Below are 14,831 nucleotides of genomic sequence, written 5' to 3' on the forward strand. Positions count from 1 at the left end.
CAGCCTTTTAAAACTGCCTTCCTGCTAAATTTGATCAAAGAAGGGAATCTAGTGTATACGATGCTAATGCAAGCGCGTAGAAGCGAGAGAATGAATGTGATGTGATACACACGGGGATTACGTAATTTGCATGTACTATAGATAGCGTGTGTTGTAATTTATTCGGGTCGGTTAGCGTTCTGAGTTCGGAGTGTAACGGTCGTGAATAAAGTGTGTTTTAACCTAACCGCGGTACTACAAGCAGGAGAAAAGTCCGGTTGAATTTGTTAAAAAGGCTGATATTTACTTCATAAATAGTTAAACAAACCAGAGCATGGATTAGAAAAAAATGTATTTTTATTTCCTTTCAGTGACGTAAATTTTGCATATTTATTTGTAACATTTTTATGAGTGCTAAGCTCACTTACAATATTGCTCGACAAGTTTCAATTTGCAAATTGACAAATACCGCGAATTATTTTCATGTAGTATTTTGCGCTAATTTATAGCAGGGAGAGTGTTCTCTGTTTGCTTCAGTAGTGCAGAATTGCTTTTAGTATTTCGACCCAAATACCTCCCGCTGGAATAAAAGTAGCTGCTGATAGGGCTTTACTTCTCAAACTCATTACTAATTTATAAAGAAAATACAAAGGAAATTAATGTTTAATGAGTGTTTGGAAATCAGATGGAAAACTGCTCATTTTTGCATCCTTAATTTCTCCTTCTAAACTCATTTTGTTTGAGAAGTAATATCAAGCATGAGACGCAGTATTTCATCACCAGATGAAACACTTCGAAGCTCGTCAAAAATACTCCGCTGCGCGTCGTATTTTCAACTCTCTTCTCCGTGTTTCATCTGGTGATGAGACACTGTGTCTCATACTTGATATATTACTTAAAGATCTAGCGATTCTAAATCTCGTCAGTCTCCCTTAATTAATTAACCAACCAGCCATCGCCAAAGAAAGCTAGAAAAAGTTTTTGACTCTGAGGCAAACTGGTCAAATAGTGAGTTAGTACTTCCATCGATATCTTCCTTTGCTTGGTCTGTGTTTCTTGTGAATTCGTTACTTCTTTCAATTTGATCTTCTTGAAATACCCCATCATCTGTATTTTGACGTTCTCCGTCATATGTATTCTCAGCATTCAAACCAGCGGTCGTCAACGGGACGGCTGCAGTGTCTGGTTTAATTGTGTCTGCTGCGTTTTCGTTTGGAATGGAGGCTTCTTTGCTTGGAGTGTTATGAACACGATGAAGCACAACATCCATTCTCTCCATCGCCGATTCAAGTTCTCTTCTGATTTCTTCGATCTTTAAGAGAAAATATAAATGTATAGTTAAACGCGAATATCAAAATGGACCAGACAATGAATAAATCCTGTTGCTGCATATAACCGCCCAACAATAACAAGGTTGGTAAAGCATTATTGTCACATATAAGTAATATTATTATACCGTAAAATTCCGAAAATAAGCCCCGGGGTTTATATTTTTCAAGGGCCCTTTTTGAGGGGCTTATTTTTGGAGGGGCTTATATTCGGAGGGGCTTATCTACGGAGGGAAATTTGCGTTTCAAAATCGATTGGGCTAGCCTTACAGTTGGAAGTAAGTCTTACGTTTTTGGTTTGTTTTACTTTGTGTTGGAGGGCTTATATTTGGAGGGGCGATTTAACAGAGGATTTTTTGGGTAACCGGTTTGGGGGGCTTATATTTGGAGGGGCTTATACATGGAGGGGCTTATTTTCGGAATTTTACGTATTTTACTCACTATCTGTCTTCTCATTGGCTATGAGCCTATAGCTAAGATTAGCTAGTTAACTAACTAATCCGCAGGTTGCACGCGCAATGCATGATATCCAATAACAATATCAATTCAGGTTCCTTGCCACGGTGTGTTTGTCGTTATTTTCTTCAAACCAAATTATAACAAAACAATTACTAGATTCGGTTTTTGTGATATCCTGAATAATCAAGGTCTCGGTAAGTGTTATCAGCCTCGGCATTCGGTTCGGCTGATAACACTTACCTCGACCTTTTATATTATTCCGGATATCAAAAACACCTCTTCCAATACTTGTTTAAAATCTGCCAATACAAGATATCGCGGTCGTGTTTGTTTATCCTGGACAACAGAAAATGAGAAAAATTTTTCCTTAAAGACTATAATGGAAAATCGTGGGTGAAAGTAATCACGCAATAATGAAAAAATTGTGGACACTCGAACTGTACATTTTACATGACTAAAATCGTCGTCTCGATTTGAGAGAATAAACAAACTCGACAGCGAATACACCTTTTTGCTCCCTGAATACCACGTGACATTGCTTTTTTCCCATCAGTCTTAAAGCGCGTGCCAAGATGGCAAGTTTCGTGAATAAGGTCTACTAGTGGTATTGCTCAAACAGCCAAGAAAGTGCTTAAAGTATACTCAGGAGAGGTGATAGCCATTAAAATTCGAGAGACAAAATAAATAATAGCTATTGAGTGTATGTACAAGTAATAGTTAAAAATAACCCTACAATACATGTTAAATCTATCGCTGATAATTTTATTGTTGTACTTGTACAGTAGAAGCTCTCTACATTTACTGTTCATTTATCGAAAAACTAATTTTGTCTTTTGAATTGACAAGCTGTAATAGGAAACGTCTTACTCAGTGTTCAAGTTCCTTTATTTTTTGCTTCTTGGCTGATAAAATCGTTTTATTTAATTTCATTGATCATTTCTTGTCGCAAATAATATCCAGTTGAGGCCAAACGAACTCAGGACAGTTGTGGAAAACCTTCCATGTAATAATCGATTATACACTTCTCTCAACTAAACAAAAAAAATTATTGCACGGTTTCGATTTTATCCATTGATCCCTTTCCTCCATCCAGCACCCACACCCGCCCCCCCCCCCCCCCCCCCCTTCCACGCCTCCTCCTCTGTCGTGCCAAATATAGAACTCTTGATCTCTAGCCTCGGGTGGTACTGGGGAGCGGTGATCGTTTGCAGAAGAAAGTAGCCTGTTTTACTATAAATATCACGCTAAGCCATCCCAACCTCCGTTGCTGCTGCTGCTGTTGTTGTTTTTGTTGTTGTTGTTTTTTTAAGAATTAAAAACCTTTAACCTTTATTCAAACTTCGTTTCTACATAGACGATTAGGCTTGCAAGTAGCGAACACTGAGCTAATCGCAGCAAGCCAGACTGCACACAGGCAATTTTCTCACATAAATACGTATAAATATACACATTTTCGTACACAAGTATACATTTCACATACGACTGCAACACATATACCCATCACACTTCATACTATCCATTGATCACTCGTATTTTCGGAATAAGAATACGCAGAAAGTTTTGAAAAATCTCTTCGACCGCGAATTTTTGATAACATACCTCCTGCTTCATCTCGTGTGAATCTTCTGTGGTTGTAACCACTCCTGATCGCCGAACTCGCCATGAGGGTGTTCTCTCCTGAAAGAGAGGAACAGTACATTTCACCATGAATATGGATATACCCTTCTTTGGGAGAACGCAAGATTATAAATAACCATAATTAGTTAAGGGTGCTTTTCCGCCCGATCTTTGAATATATAAATGGATTAAAATGTTCTTCTTTGCCAAAAGCCAAAAAAATGGATTCCAATGCATAAAGAGAATCCAAGAACTCGCAAATGTATTCTTTAGATCATCCGACTTTTTGGAATTCATGATCCGTGCGAATCAAAGGGTACGGATCTGAAAATAGGTACATCCTGATAAGCGGTTTCTCTTGAAAATAATCCAAAACTTAAGAATTGCAGAACTACATCTAGTCAGAAGCCTTTTGGGGCTGGCGTTTTACAAAAGTCCAAATGGGTTAAACGGTTTGTGTTTTTAATATTACATAAACTACCGGTAATGAGTCGACCCTAACCCTAACCCTAACCCTAAGACAGCATTCTTGAAAAAAAAAAAAAAAAAACCTGAATTCCGGTCCCGGTCCCGGCCCCGACCCCAACCCCGACCCCGACCCCGACTCCGACCCCAACCCCGACCCCGCGTTTTACTGACACCCGTTAAGTACAGATAAAGTCATGCCTACAACCAAAAGCACTCAATGTGCAAAGCAAGAAAAAAATATATAGTTTGGCTATAAGGATTAAAAGATTAACACAAACCTTTGTCGTCTCCCCTCTAAAACTTTCCTGCAAAGAGAAAAAGAACTATAAGATTAAAACTTAGGCTTTCCAAAATCTCTACTAATACCTTGGCCTCAATCGGTTAAATCAGTTTTATTTATGTGTATCAAACAGCATTCATCATTATGAATGCATTTAATAGGCCTCGAGAACTATGTTGTAACGATATCGTTTTTGGTCTTGTAGAAGGTGGCTATGGTAACATTGTATGACTGCTCTATCTGCCATAACATTAACAACGTTTGCCCATATACATAGCGTTCTTTAGAAGCCAGTAAAAGAAATGAATACGTATAGAAAGGAACGGTTTCTCAAAAAAAAAATGATATGACAAAGAAAGAAAAATGCAACAACATTAAACTTACTCTTTTCTTCCATTTGTGCAGAGTTTTTTGAAAGTTGTTAAAGTTTGGAGATCCTTCCTAACAACAGAAAAAGAGGAGAAAGTTATGAGTCAAATGATCTTGTTAGTGGAACTGACTTGATTTGATATGATTCATTGATTTCCTCAATATTGTATGTAAGGTTACAATATTTTGATCTGTTGATAGTACTTAAAAAATAATTACAATATTGAACAGGAAGTCTCAGAAGCCTTTCTGAGCTTTTCGAGGGGACCTCCTATCAGTTTACACCAATTTAATCATTTGATGACATAGACGATTTTGGTTAGGAAATAAGGTTTTACATCATCAATACTACATAGGTGCTTTTATCGAATATATCAATGAAATATAACAACTGCAAATTGCAAACTACATAGACCTGTATTCAAACCATGTAGCAAAAAATTCAAGGGACCACACGGAAATGCAGAGATATAAGATAAGTACAAAGTAAAAATCTGGGAAAAGAAGTTTACTACTTCAAAAGATACCTGTTTCATTTTATGAAGGTATTGTTGTCTTGCCAGGGTTATATCTTCTTCAGCTTGTAGATATGTCGGTGGCAACGTCGACTAAAATTTAATAAAATGCAGTTTTAAATTTATTCAAGACATTCTCAAAATCTAACCACTTGTACGTGAAAAGAATGGAAATGGATACAGACATAACTGAAAAAAAAAAAATTAAAAAAAGGAGCCCTGTCATTTCCACGAAAACGTCATTGATTAAAAATTAGCAGAATCTAATGCGCTTTTACTTTATTTATTTGAATTAATTAATCCCTTGGAGATTGATTGGAATTATATCAATACCTCTAATTTGCAGTAAAAAACAACAGAATAAAGGATTCTGGCAGTTGTAGTTTAAAAAAGAAAGAGGAAGCCATGACTTTTCATTTGGGTTTTTGGGAGTCGCGCGTCAGAACAAGAGCCATGACTCTTTTTCAGACATATGGGATGGTGGGTTGGAGGTTTTGACCGCGGGTTGACCGCGGTCAGAGGAAACACGAAAGTAGAGGCCTTGGGCCAATTTTATAAAACTTGTACAAGTGTACGTAAGTTACAAGTGTGGCTAAAACTTAAGCTAAACTTAATAGCTAAACTTGTAAATTTCACTTGTAAAAGTTTTATTAAATTGGCCGATGGTCATGAAAGGCGGGCAAACGTCAAAAGATGAAAACAGTAAAGTGATGCAGGTTTCTTTCGAAGCTCCCTGACGGGTGAACAATCTTTTTTTCTTTTTCTGTCCACAAGACTGACGAAATTCATGCGACGTTTTTATCGGTCAAGAAGATGAAAATGATCACCGTGTCTTCAAAAACATATAACAAAAGAGTCTAGCTTCATAGCCATTCCCAAGGCCAGGTTCCTCGAAAGATGGCTAAGATTAACGCAGGATTAAGCTAAATTTTAATCAACGTTTTCTCGTCTAAGAACCTTCCAGTCGAGTTTACAAAATACGCTTGAGCTTTCACTCCAATATACGGTAATGATAACACAAAATGTTACTCTAAGCAACACAAAGGAAGGCAAAATACAAAAACGGAACAAAATTTTAATCCTAGATTAGCGCTAATAGACCTTTTTACCGATACGGCGGCCATATTGAATTAATTCGATTTAAGGAGTATTATAGGATGCCCAGGGGGCATGAGCACATTTTGTTTGTATTTTCGAGCGCTTTTCGGGACATTTTTTCTTTTCTTGGAATAAGATTTTAATGGGAAAAGAGATCCTTGTGCCTTGTTTTGATGTAATAATGATCGCCTTTTTCTAGTTTAGTATTAGAAATATGGTCTTTCATTGTATATTTCTCGAGAAAAAAGCGATCATTGTTACATCAAAACACGGCACAAAGATCTTTTTTTCCATTACAATCTTATTCTAAGAAAACTTTAAGAAAAAATGTCCGCAAAAGCTCTTCAAAAAAAAGTCACGTTAGATAGTCCGGAAGTCCGTGACTACTAGGGTAAGGATCCAGGTAAGACATCATTTAACTAAATCATTAGCTAAGAGGAACAAGAAATGGCCCCATACAAGCTGGAATTTGAGTCCTGCATTCCACTCTATTACTATATGCCACGGTCAAACAACTGAAATTTGCAAAACCCTAACAATCTACCTCAAAGCTAATGTTTTTCGCTTTTAGCATTTAAATATATACCTTTCGTGGCGGCCTAATTTTCTCCACGCCGGCGTATCCATCCTTGTCTTCCTAAAACAGTATAAAAATAAAATCAGTTTTTTATCGTTAGCTATAAAAACGTATTTGTTTTGAACTGACGTGATTGTAAAGAACACTTCACTAGCACTTAAACTATTAAAAAGGATGCCCAGCTCATCCTCTGTTGAAAAATTGCAATGAAAGTAATAAGTTGAAGCGTTTTTACTGTCTACGACATAGCGTAATTAATTTGTAAAATTCCTTGTCGGTTTTTAGGTTTATTGACTGAAGTACATCAATCGCTTATCATTAATTTAGCCAACAAACTCAGACTGTGATTTTTTTTTTCTTTAAAAAAATGTCATTTAGGTACATGCTTTTCTTTGTTATTATCGTTTATTTTTCATTCATTTCATGTTACTTCATTTTTTTTTTCGTTTATCGTCGATTTTTCAAGGTACGCACGTGCGCACTACGCCCCCGATTTACACGTAAGGGGGTTTATAAGCAGCGACGTTTTTGAGCGACTTATGTCAACCGGAAGAGAACCTCTTTCTCTTCTAATATGCCTTGGTGTCCCCTATTAGCCGGGGGGGTCCCCTCTTCTAGATTTTTGCTTAACACGTTAATAAAGTCATTATTATTACGTTACCAAGTTAATTTTGTATCGCTAAGTGTATTTACCCTTAAAGAGACGTTTTGTCCAAAAAAGGGTTTAAAATCACGGCTGAAGACTGCAAAAAGTCTACTTGCGGTTGATATGCGTCGCTCAAAAGCGTCGCTGAATAAACTCGCTATTTTTTATTTGGCTTATCGTCTCTTGTCAAGTGACCAAAAAGATTGTCATCAAACAGACCAAAAACTTTTTCAGCTATTTAAAAAACAACAACAGCAACAATAATGATGATAATAATATCTTGCAATAATGATAATGACAATGGCGATGACGATGACGATAATGATAATAATAATAATCACAACAATCTCTTGCAATTATAATAATGATAATGACGATGACGATGACGATGACGATGGCGATGGCGATGATGGTGATGATGATGATGACCACTATGATGACGATGACGATGACGATGACTATGGTGATCACGATGACGATAATGATAATGATAATGATAATGATAATGATAATGATCACAATAATCTCTTGCAATAATGATAATGACAATGACAATGACGGCTGACGATGACGATGGCGATAACTGTGACTATGGTGATGACCATGATGATGACGATGACGATACTGATAATGATAATGATAATAATCACTATAATCTCTTGCAATAATGATAATGATAATGACAATGGCGATGACGATGACGATGACTATGGTGTTGACGATGACGATGACGATAATGACAATGATAATGATCATAATAATCTCTTGCAATTATGATAATGATAATGACAATGACGATAACGCCTGACGATAACGATGACAATGATGGTGACGATGATAATGACCACTATGATGACGATGACGATGACAATCATGGTGACGATGATAATGACCATGATGATGACGATGACGATGATGATGACGATGATAATGACCACGATGATGACGATGACGATGACGATAATGATAATGATAATAAATAAACTCCCGACTGACGCTAATACATTTTCGCGTTTCTAACACGTCCCGTGGTGGAGGAATAAGGATCCATCGCGAGGCCGATGTCAATAAGGAACAGATAAGGCAAATTTTCATTCAGGTCGTCTTTCTTGGAAGAGAAGAGGTGAGCTTTAAATATTCATTTTCCTATCCTAGGACCGGAACAAAATATTACGAAGTCTTCACCATCTTACCTGCGGATGATCTGTTACGTCTTCTAAGTCATCCGGATTGCTTGTGAAATATGCTGATTCTACACATTTAACGGAAACCATGTGAAATATCAGTATAATTCATCATTATATTAATTACTACTATGGCATGGTAATAAATATAAACTGATTAAGTCAAGCAGCAAATATTCTCTGTAGAATAAAATTCATGACAATTTTTTACACCCAGATACATTTAGGGACGGACCATTAGAAAAGTTATGGGGGAAGGGGGGGGGGGGAATTTCAGAGTCGCAGGAATTTTTTTTCGTTATAAAATTCCTTGTATGAATCTTTCTTAGGCTAAAGTATGAATTTTTTAGGGTTAATTGGCGTGCATGAATTTTTTTCATTTAATTTTCCCTTGCGCTAATATTTTTTTTTACTTCGCCACCCCCCCCCCCCCCCCCCCACCTCTCATAAGTTTTCTAATGGTCTGTCCCTTAGCCCAGTGGTATACGTATCAGGAGGCTAGGCGTTTTCTCCCCAAAGGAGAACCGTTTACCAATTAAGAATTAAGAAGTACGGATTGACTGATCGTATATCCCAGGATTTTCTACTTGAACGGAGAGAATTGACCAGTCAAGACAAAAGACTACTTCAATGTTGTAATATTTATTTATCACGCAGCCCTATCACCTTTATTTATCTTCACAATAGCCTGATGAAGACCTGCAGTACGCGGTCGAAACGACGCGATCATTATCGTAAAAAAAGAAATGTAGAAAAAAAGAAATAAAAAATAAGTAAATAAATCATAAGTGACAATCGTGAGACACCCTTTCAACCTTTATTTAGTTAAAAACCTTTGTTTCCTTTAGCCCATTGTTAAATAGAAAACTTGACTTAGCCTGACGTTCAGCCGTCTCCTCGAGTGGCAAACTCCCGAGAGTGACGACGTCGTCTGTCGCGGAAGTTTGCGACTTGAGGAGAAGGCTGAAAATCTAGCCTCCCACGCAGAGGTTCTCAGGGGTACGTCCACGCCTTCCTTCCGATCAGGAGGATTGCGCGCCTGACGAGCCATAAGAACGTCTGTGGGGGAAGGCTGCTGAAATTCAGGCTTAACTCGACTCAATTCCCAACTTACTTGGGAAAACGTCGCAGCAGTATTCTTCCACCAGATCTCGACGCTGCACCAAGCTATCATCCAGAGCTAGAGCAAGCCTGGTGTAGGTAGCTTCTTGACCTTGTTTTTCTTTCCATTTGTAGAGCGTGGCGAGAGCTCTTTCGCAAACATCGTCGGCTTTGTCGATTTCAATTATCCTCAAATGCTTCTCTTTGAGACCCACGGCGCGGCCGATTCGTTTCCAGTCCTCAGGTATGTCATGCGCAAGGCGTTGAAGTTCTTCGTCTGTTGGAATGCCTGTTTTGAGTTTCCAGATGGTATTATCTAAAAATAGAAGTTGCAAGGCCTTGTTAGTTGTACCTGTAAAAGATAAACAGACAAAAATCTATTCCCCGGCTTTAAACTGAGTGGAACAACAGAAATGGAAGTCACGAGATTTAAAGAAACAACCTGGTGAATGAAGGCAAGTTAAAAGTAAAATAATAGTTTCTACAACACTAACAAAATCAGAAAAAAAATGTCTACCTATGCAATACATAATAGCTATATTTTTACATGCTATTAAGAATGATGAGGTCTTTTTGTGTACTAAATTTCAATTCGAGTTTCATCATATTTATTTTAAAGTTATAGCCATAAAACCGTGCGCCGTTTTTCCTTGGGAAAGCCATTGACCCAGCAGGTCTTTAGGGCTACTTTATAGGGAATACTGTGACTGTTCGATCCAGCATGATCGCAACAATCTTACAAAACTTAAGGCACCGGCCCAGTCCCCCCACCCCACCCCCCCCCCCCCCCCTTATGTAAGGGTCTGGATGACTGGGCCTCCGCTTATCTCAAGGTCTGGATCTGGTACTGTAAGGTAGCCAGTTCCATGCTCCAACTTAACGCTTTCAGGCCCAATATCTACATACAAATTCGCCAGACGTCTGATGTCCATACATTTCCTTTAAGAATTAAATGAGAGAATTTGGTTGAAATGTCATAGCAATTTGTCTTTGGTGATCATTTTTCTGTCTTCTAACCTAATCTATTGATTAAGAATTGATATCGTCAGAAGATAGTGTGGTTTTCGTTTGAGTGTCGTAAAACCAAAACCAAAGTAATTACTCTGGCCAATCACATAGGACACAGACAATACATTGAACCAATCAAAACTCGAAGTAATTACATGTGGCTGACGCAAAGCGCGGGAAAATGCATGCGAGCGCGTCACAATTGGCTTTGGTTTTACTTCTGATTGGATGAAAAGGTGGCGCGAATCTTTTAAGCCAATCGCATCGTGTAGAAAGTGCAAAACCAATTACTTTTCGACACTCAAATGAAAACCGCTCTAATCGATGTGGGTCTCTCTTTAGACTTAAAGGGCTAATGAGCAGAGATCATGAAAACTGACGCGAAAAACGCAAGGGGGCTGGGGAGATAGGAGGCGGTATCACGTGCGCATCGCTTGTTTTTGCCACGTTTAGCCCCACGTAAGAGAATCCAAGACAATTTTGGATTCTGGATTCTAAGCCGTGGATTCCGGATTTCAGTCTTTGTCAGTGGAACTTAGATTCTTGATTCCAAACGTTAGTGGGATTCCAGATTCCTTTGAGCTGTATTCCGGGTTTTAAAGCTCAAGATTCCGAATTCCACAATTAGCAAAACTTTTCCGCACTCTGGAATCCAGATTCGCTTTCAAGGGGCGAGATGTCCCAGCTATCTGAGAATTTGGCGGAGGCTACATTAAAAAAATAAATAAATATATAAACATTCTTACCCTCCAGATCCTCTATCTCATTAGATCTAGAGTATCTCTTCACCAAATCAGGTCGTCGAACAAGTTGGTCATTCAAAGCCTCGGCTAGTTTGCCATAAGTCGCCTTCCGGCCCATTCGCTTCTTCCACTTTTGAAGAACAGCTAGAGCGCGTTCGTAGACATCATTGGGTTTGTTCATCTCAATTGCATTTAAATATTTTTCTTTTAATCCCAATGCCGCCCCTAGCCTCTTCCAGTCGTGCGGTATGCTATCTGCTAATTTGGAGAGTTCTTCATCGCTTGGTACTCCCCTTTTCAAAGGCCAAAATTTTGTTTCTGCATAGACAAGTGTAATGGTCAATTAGGTTGAATGATTGGACGGATGGATTATCCTCACAAGCATATTAATTCGGTTAAGCAATATTACAGGCATGGTCAAAATGAACTAGGGTACCGCGCTAATGTGGAAAAAAAAATCATAAACTGAAAAGTACTAGTAATTTTTGTAAGGATTTAAAGGAACTACATAAGTTTCGCGAAAATCTTCCGAATAAGCTGAGGCCAACACATGCTCTCTCACGTTTTTTCTCATGGGGGGAGGGGGCGCAAACCTACATTGGCAGACGAAATCTAACCTGCTAACCCAGCAAGTAGCGTCTGCAAAGCGACGCCGAGATTCCCAACGGACTTAGAACGAATTACCAGAAGTGGGTATCGAATTTTCCTCCGATTTGATATACGCGGGCTACTCGTGCGGCGAAGAGCGAGAAGAAACGGATTTTTTCGCAGGCTACGTCATGACCAACTAAGCAGTGACTAAGATTTTACAAGAAGTAGAATTTTGAAGTATCTCATGGACTCGCATACATCGCTCTTCACTATCTACTACATGCACATTCCTTCCCACCCTCTTATTAGCTGACTCCTTTATAAACCACATAAACGGGCATTTTAATGAATTAGAAGTTCCTGAAGGACAAGGGCGTTTTCTACCTGATATAACGGCCTCACCCATCCTATTTTTCCACGAAGGAAAAGATTTTTAGATTATTTATTTTATGGGATGCAACGTTCTTTCCGCCCCCACCCGTTGTTATATCTAGGTAAATATAAAAATGCTTGATAAATATAAGTATTTCCTGAACATGAATTTCCGGCGTGAAGGGAAATTCACTTTAGTTAAGGGCACGTGATAAAATATTTACTGGACTGGATTAGGAAAACATGGACTGGATTAATAAAACATGCATTAATAAAACATGGGTGATAAAACATGGTTTAATAAAACATGGCGTGATAAACATGGAGTGATGAAAGCATAGAGAGATTCCTTTTTATACCAACGCGTGAAATTGTGAAATCTCACCCTCGCTGAATAACGTTACTTTACGTTACTTTTTGTCGTTGTTGTGGTTTTTAGTTTCACGTTGTTAGCGGAGCTGCATCATAGAATAAAAATAATATTTGAAAAGTTGACTCATTGGTTCATCAGAATCAATAGTTTACTGCTTCTGAAAAGTGAGCAGAACAAGATCAAGTCATGTATTTGCTTATGTTTACTGTATTTTATTTTATTAATCCATATCTCTCCATGTTTTATAACTCCATGGTTTTATTACTCCATGTTTTATCACTCCATGTTTTATTAACCCATGTTTCATTCTTCCATGTTTTATTAATCCAGTTCATGTTTTACCAATCCAGTCCAGTCTATATTTTATCACGTACCTCAGCAAAGACTGAACTTCATGGACAAGACTTAGTCAACGTTTACAAGATCATACCAGTCTGGGGAGCAATATATAGCTTCACCTCCCATTAAAACGATACTAAGTTAAGTTTGAAAGAGTTGCAAACTTTTGAAGAGAATCTAAGTTTATCTACACAGTTTCCCAGTTCCGAAGAATCATGCTATGTACGTCATATAACTCTTCCAGCTTAAATCACTGTGCCTTGCATAACCAGACTCACCGTCAGCCATAATAAAGTTTTGTTCCAGTTTGATCTAGCGTGTGTTTATTTCTCTTCAAAGTTATACTCTGCAAGAGTGATTTGATTATAGAAAATGCAATGTTAATTTTAATTAGTTGTACATCGTCACGCATGTCAAGCAACAGGTCACGCTTATGATCTCGCGTGTCAGACTTCACGCGTGAAGTAAACAATGAGCTTATTCGGGCGAACGAATTAGCTGTTTCATAAAATAACATGATCAACTAAAAAAAATCAACCTAAATCAATCTATGCTTTTTCAAAAGAATGACTTAAGGGCGAGTTATTATATAGTTTATTGAGTTTATAATGTCCTGCTGAATTTTTACTCGCAAGGTGTTGTACTACACTCTAATGTTCCCAGGAGCGGAGGTTGTTTCGTAAGTCCAGTTCATATAATGCTTTTCTCGTCGCTTACCAGGGCGATTGATTTAAAAAAAAAAAAAACAACTTCAGGAGCTTTGAAGTATTTCATACCTGTCTCTCTCTATCTAGAACGACGACTCGCTGACTTCAAGCTGCTTCTAGCCACTAATGAAGACCTTCAGTTTTAACTGAGAAACTGATACAATAATCCTTCCACGATCCGAAACTAAACTAAATTTTCCGGTCTGGTGTAGCTTATGTCTATTCTTTGCAGTGCATTTTTGTGACGTCTTTAGTTCTGAGTAAAACAGGAAGATAACAAATGGCGGATATTTACATCTAAGGTGGTTAAGGTTGAATTGAGGCAAGGTAACACTCCCATTTCCGGTTTGTGACGTCTGTACCTGAAGTGTCCACATCCGGGGGTACATATTCGCCCCAAAGGTTGATCAAGACTCATCAGGGGTTATAGGAAAATATTTACCCCGTTCCAAAGTCAAACTGAAGTAAACTACACCCCTCTGTCAGAGATAAAGGAGTCATACCCTGTTCCAGAGAGTCAGAGGGTAAAAGCCTACACCACCTCCCCACCCAGCTTCCTCTTCCTCGTTGCTCAATTAAGCTTTTAAGACCGGAATTAAAAAAAAAATTAAAAAAAACTTAAAAGAGCTGAGATCTCAAGTTCCTCTCAAATTACTATAATGTAATGTGCGGATAATTTTCCAAATCAAAATGTTTATTGTTCACGTCCCATTGATTGCTTTAATTAAAGTGAATGTGGCGCAAACCCATGGGGAGACATTTATCCTCCCACTCAGAGGTTCTTAGGCCTTCGTTAGGGGTGGGAGGCTAAAATTATAGTTCGGCGAGTTAAAAATGACCGTAAAGTAACCACGAGTAAGAGGTGACAATACGCTTTGTGACGCTTAACAATCTCGGTGCGTGTCAGTCATGCGAGTTTACAGTCTTGCACAAAATTATAATAATCAAAAACTAGTACAGTCGACTCCAGGTAACTCGACCCTCTATAACTCGAACCTCCCGCTAACTGAAGCAATTTTCATTTCCCTTCAGAGCATTTTCTATATAATTTTACCCTCCATAACTCGAACTCCCGAT

The 14,831-nt window shown here is 38.2% G+C and overlaps 1 protein-coding gene across 2 annotated transcripts; it reads right to left on the reverse strand.

Moving 5' to 3' along the window:
• Window positions 1–314: 314 nt before the first annotated feature.
• LOC140922720 (uncharacterized) lies at window positions 315–14,051 on the reverse strand. 2 transcript variants are annotated; one of them, XM_073372735.1, is made up of 11 exons: window positions 13,824–14,051; window positions 13,326–13,393; window positions 11,376–11,690; window positions 9,635–9,937; window positions 8,530–8,588; window positions 6,700–6,750; window positions 5,028–5,108; window positions 4,516–4,572; window positions 4,130–4,156; window positions 3,366–3,443; window positions 315–1,291 (listed from the first exon to the last, which is right to left on the reverse strand). In XM_073372735.1, the coding sequence occupies exons 2-11, from the start codon at window positions 13,333–13,335 to the stop codon at window positions 920–922; spliced, it is 1,353 nt and encodes a 450-aa protein (XP_073228836.1). In that variant the 5' UTR covers window positions 13,336–13,393; window positions 13,824–14,051; the 3' UTR covers window positions 315–919. The 2 variants fall into 2 exon arrangements, with proteins under 2 accessions (XP_073228836.1, XP_073228837.1); XM_073372736.1 differs by lacking the exon at window positions 13,326–13,393.
• Window positions 14,052–14,831: the final 780 nt, after the last annotated feature.

Source organism: Porites lutea, chromosome 13 (assembly GCF_958299795.1).
Source record: "Porites lutea chromosome 13, jaPorLute2.1, whole genome shotgun sequence".
Lineage (NCBI taxonomy): Eukaryota > Metazoa > Cnidaria > Anthozoa > Scleractinia > Poritidae > Porites > Porites lutea.

Excerpts from the sequence above, each read along its gene's own strand:
- LOC140922720 (XM_073372735.1), bottom strand. Across the intron at positions 8,589-9,634 it reads CTGCTGCGACGTTTTCCCAA|AATCAGCATATTTCACAAGC; the intron begins GTAAGTTGGGAA and ends TTAAATGTGTAG. Across the intron at positions 3,444-4,129 it reads TTAGAGGGGAGACGACAAAG|GAGAGAACACCCTCATGGCG; the intron begins GTTTGTGTTAAT and ends CCTCTCTTTCAG.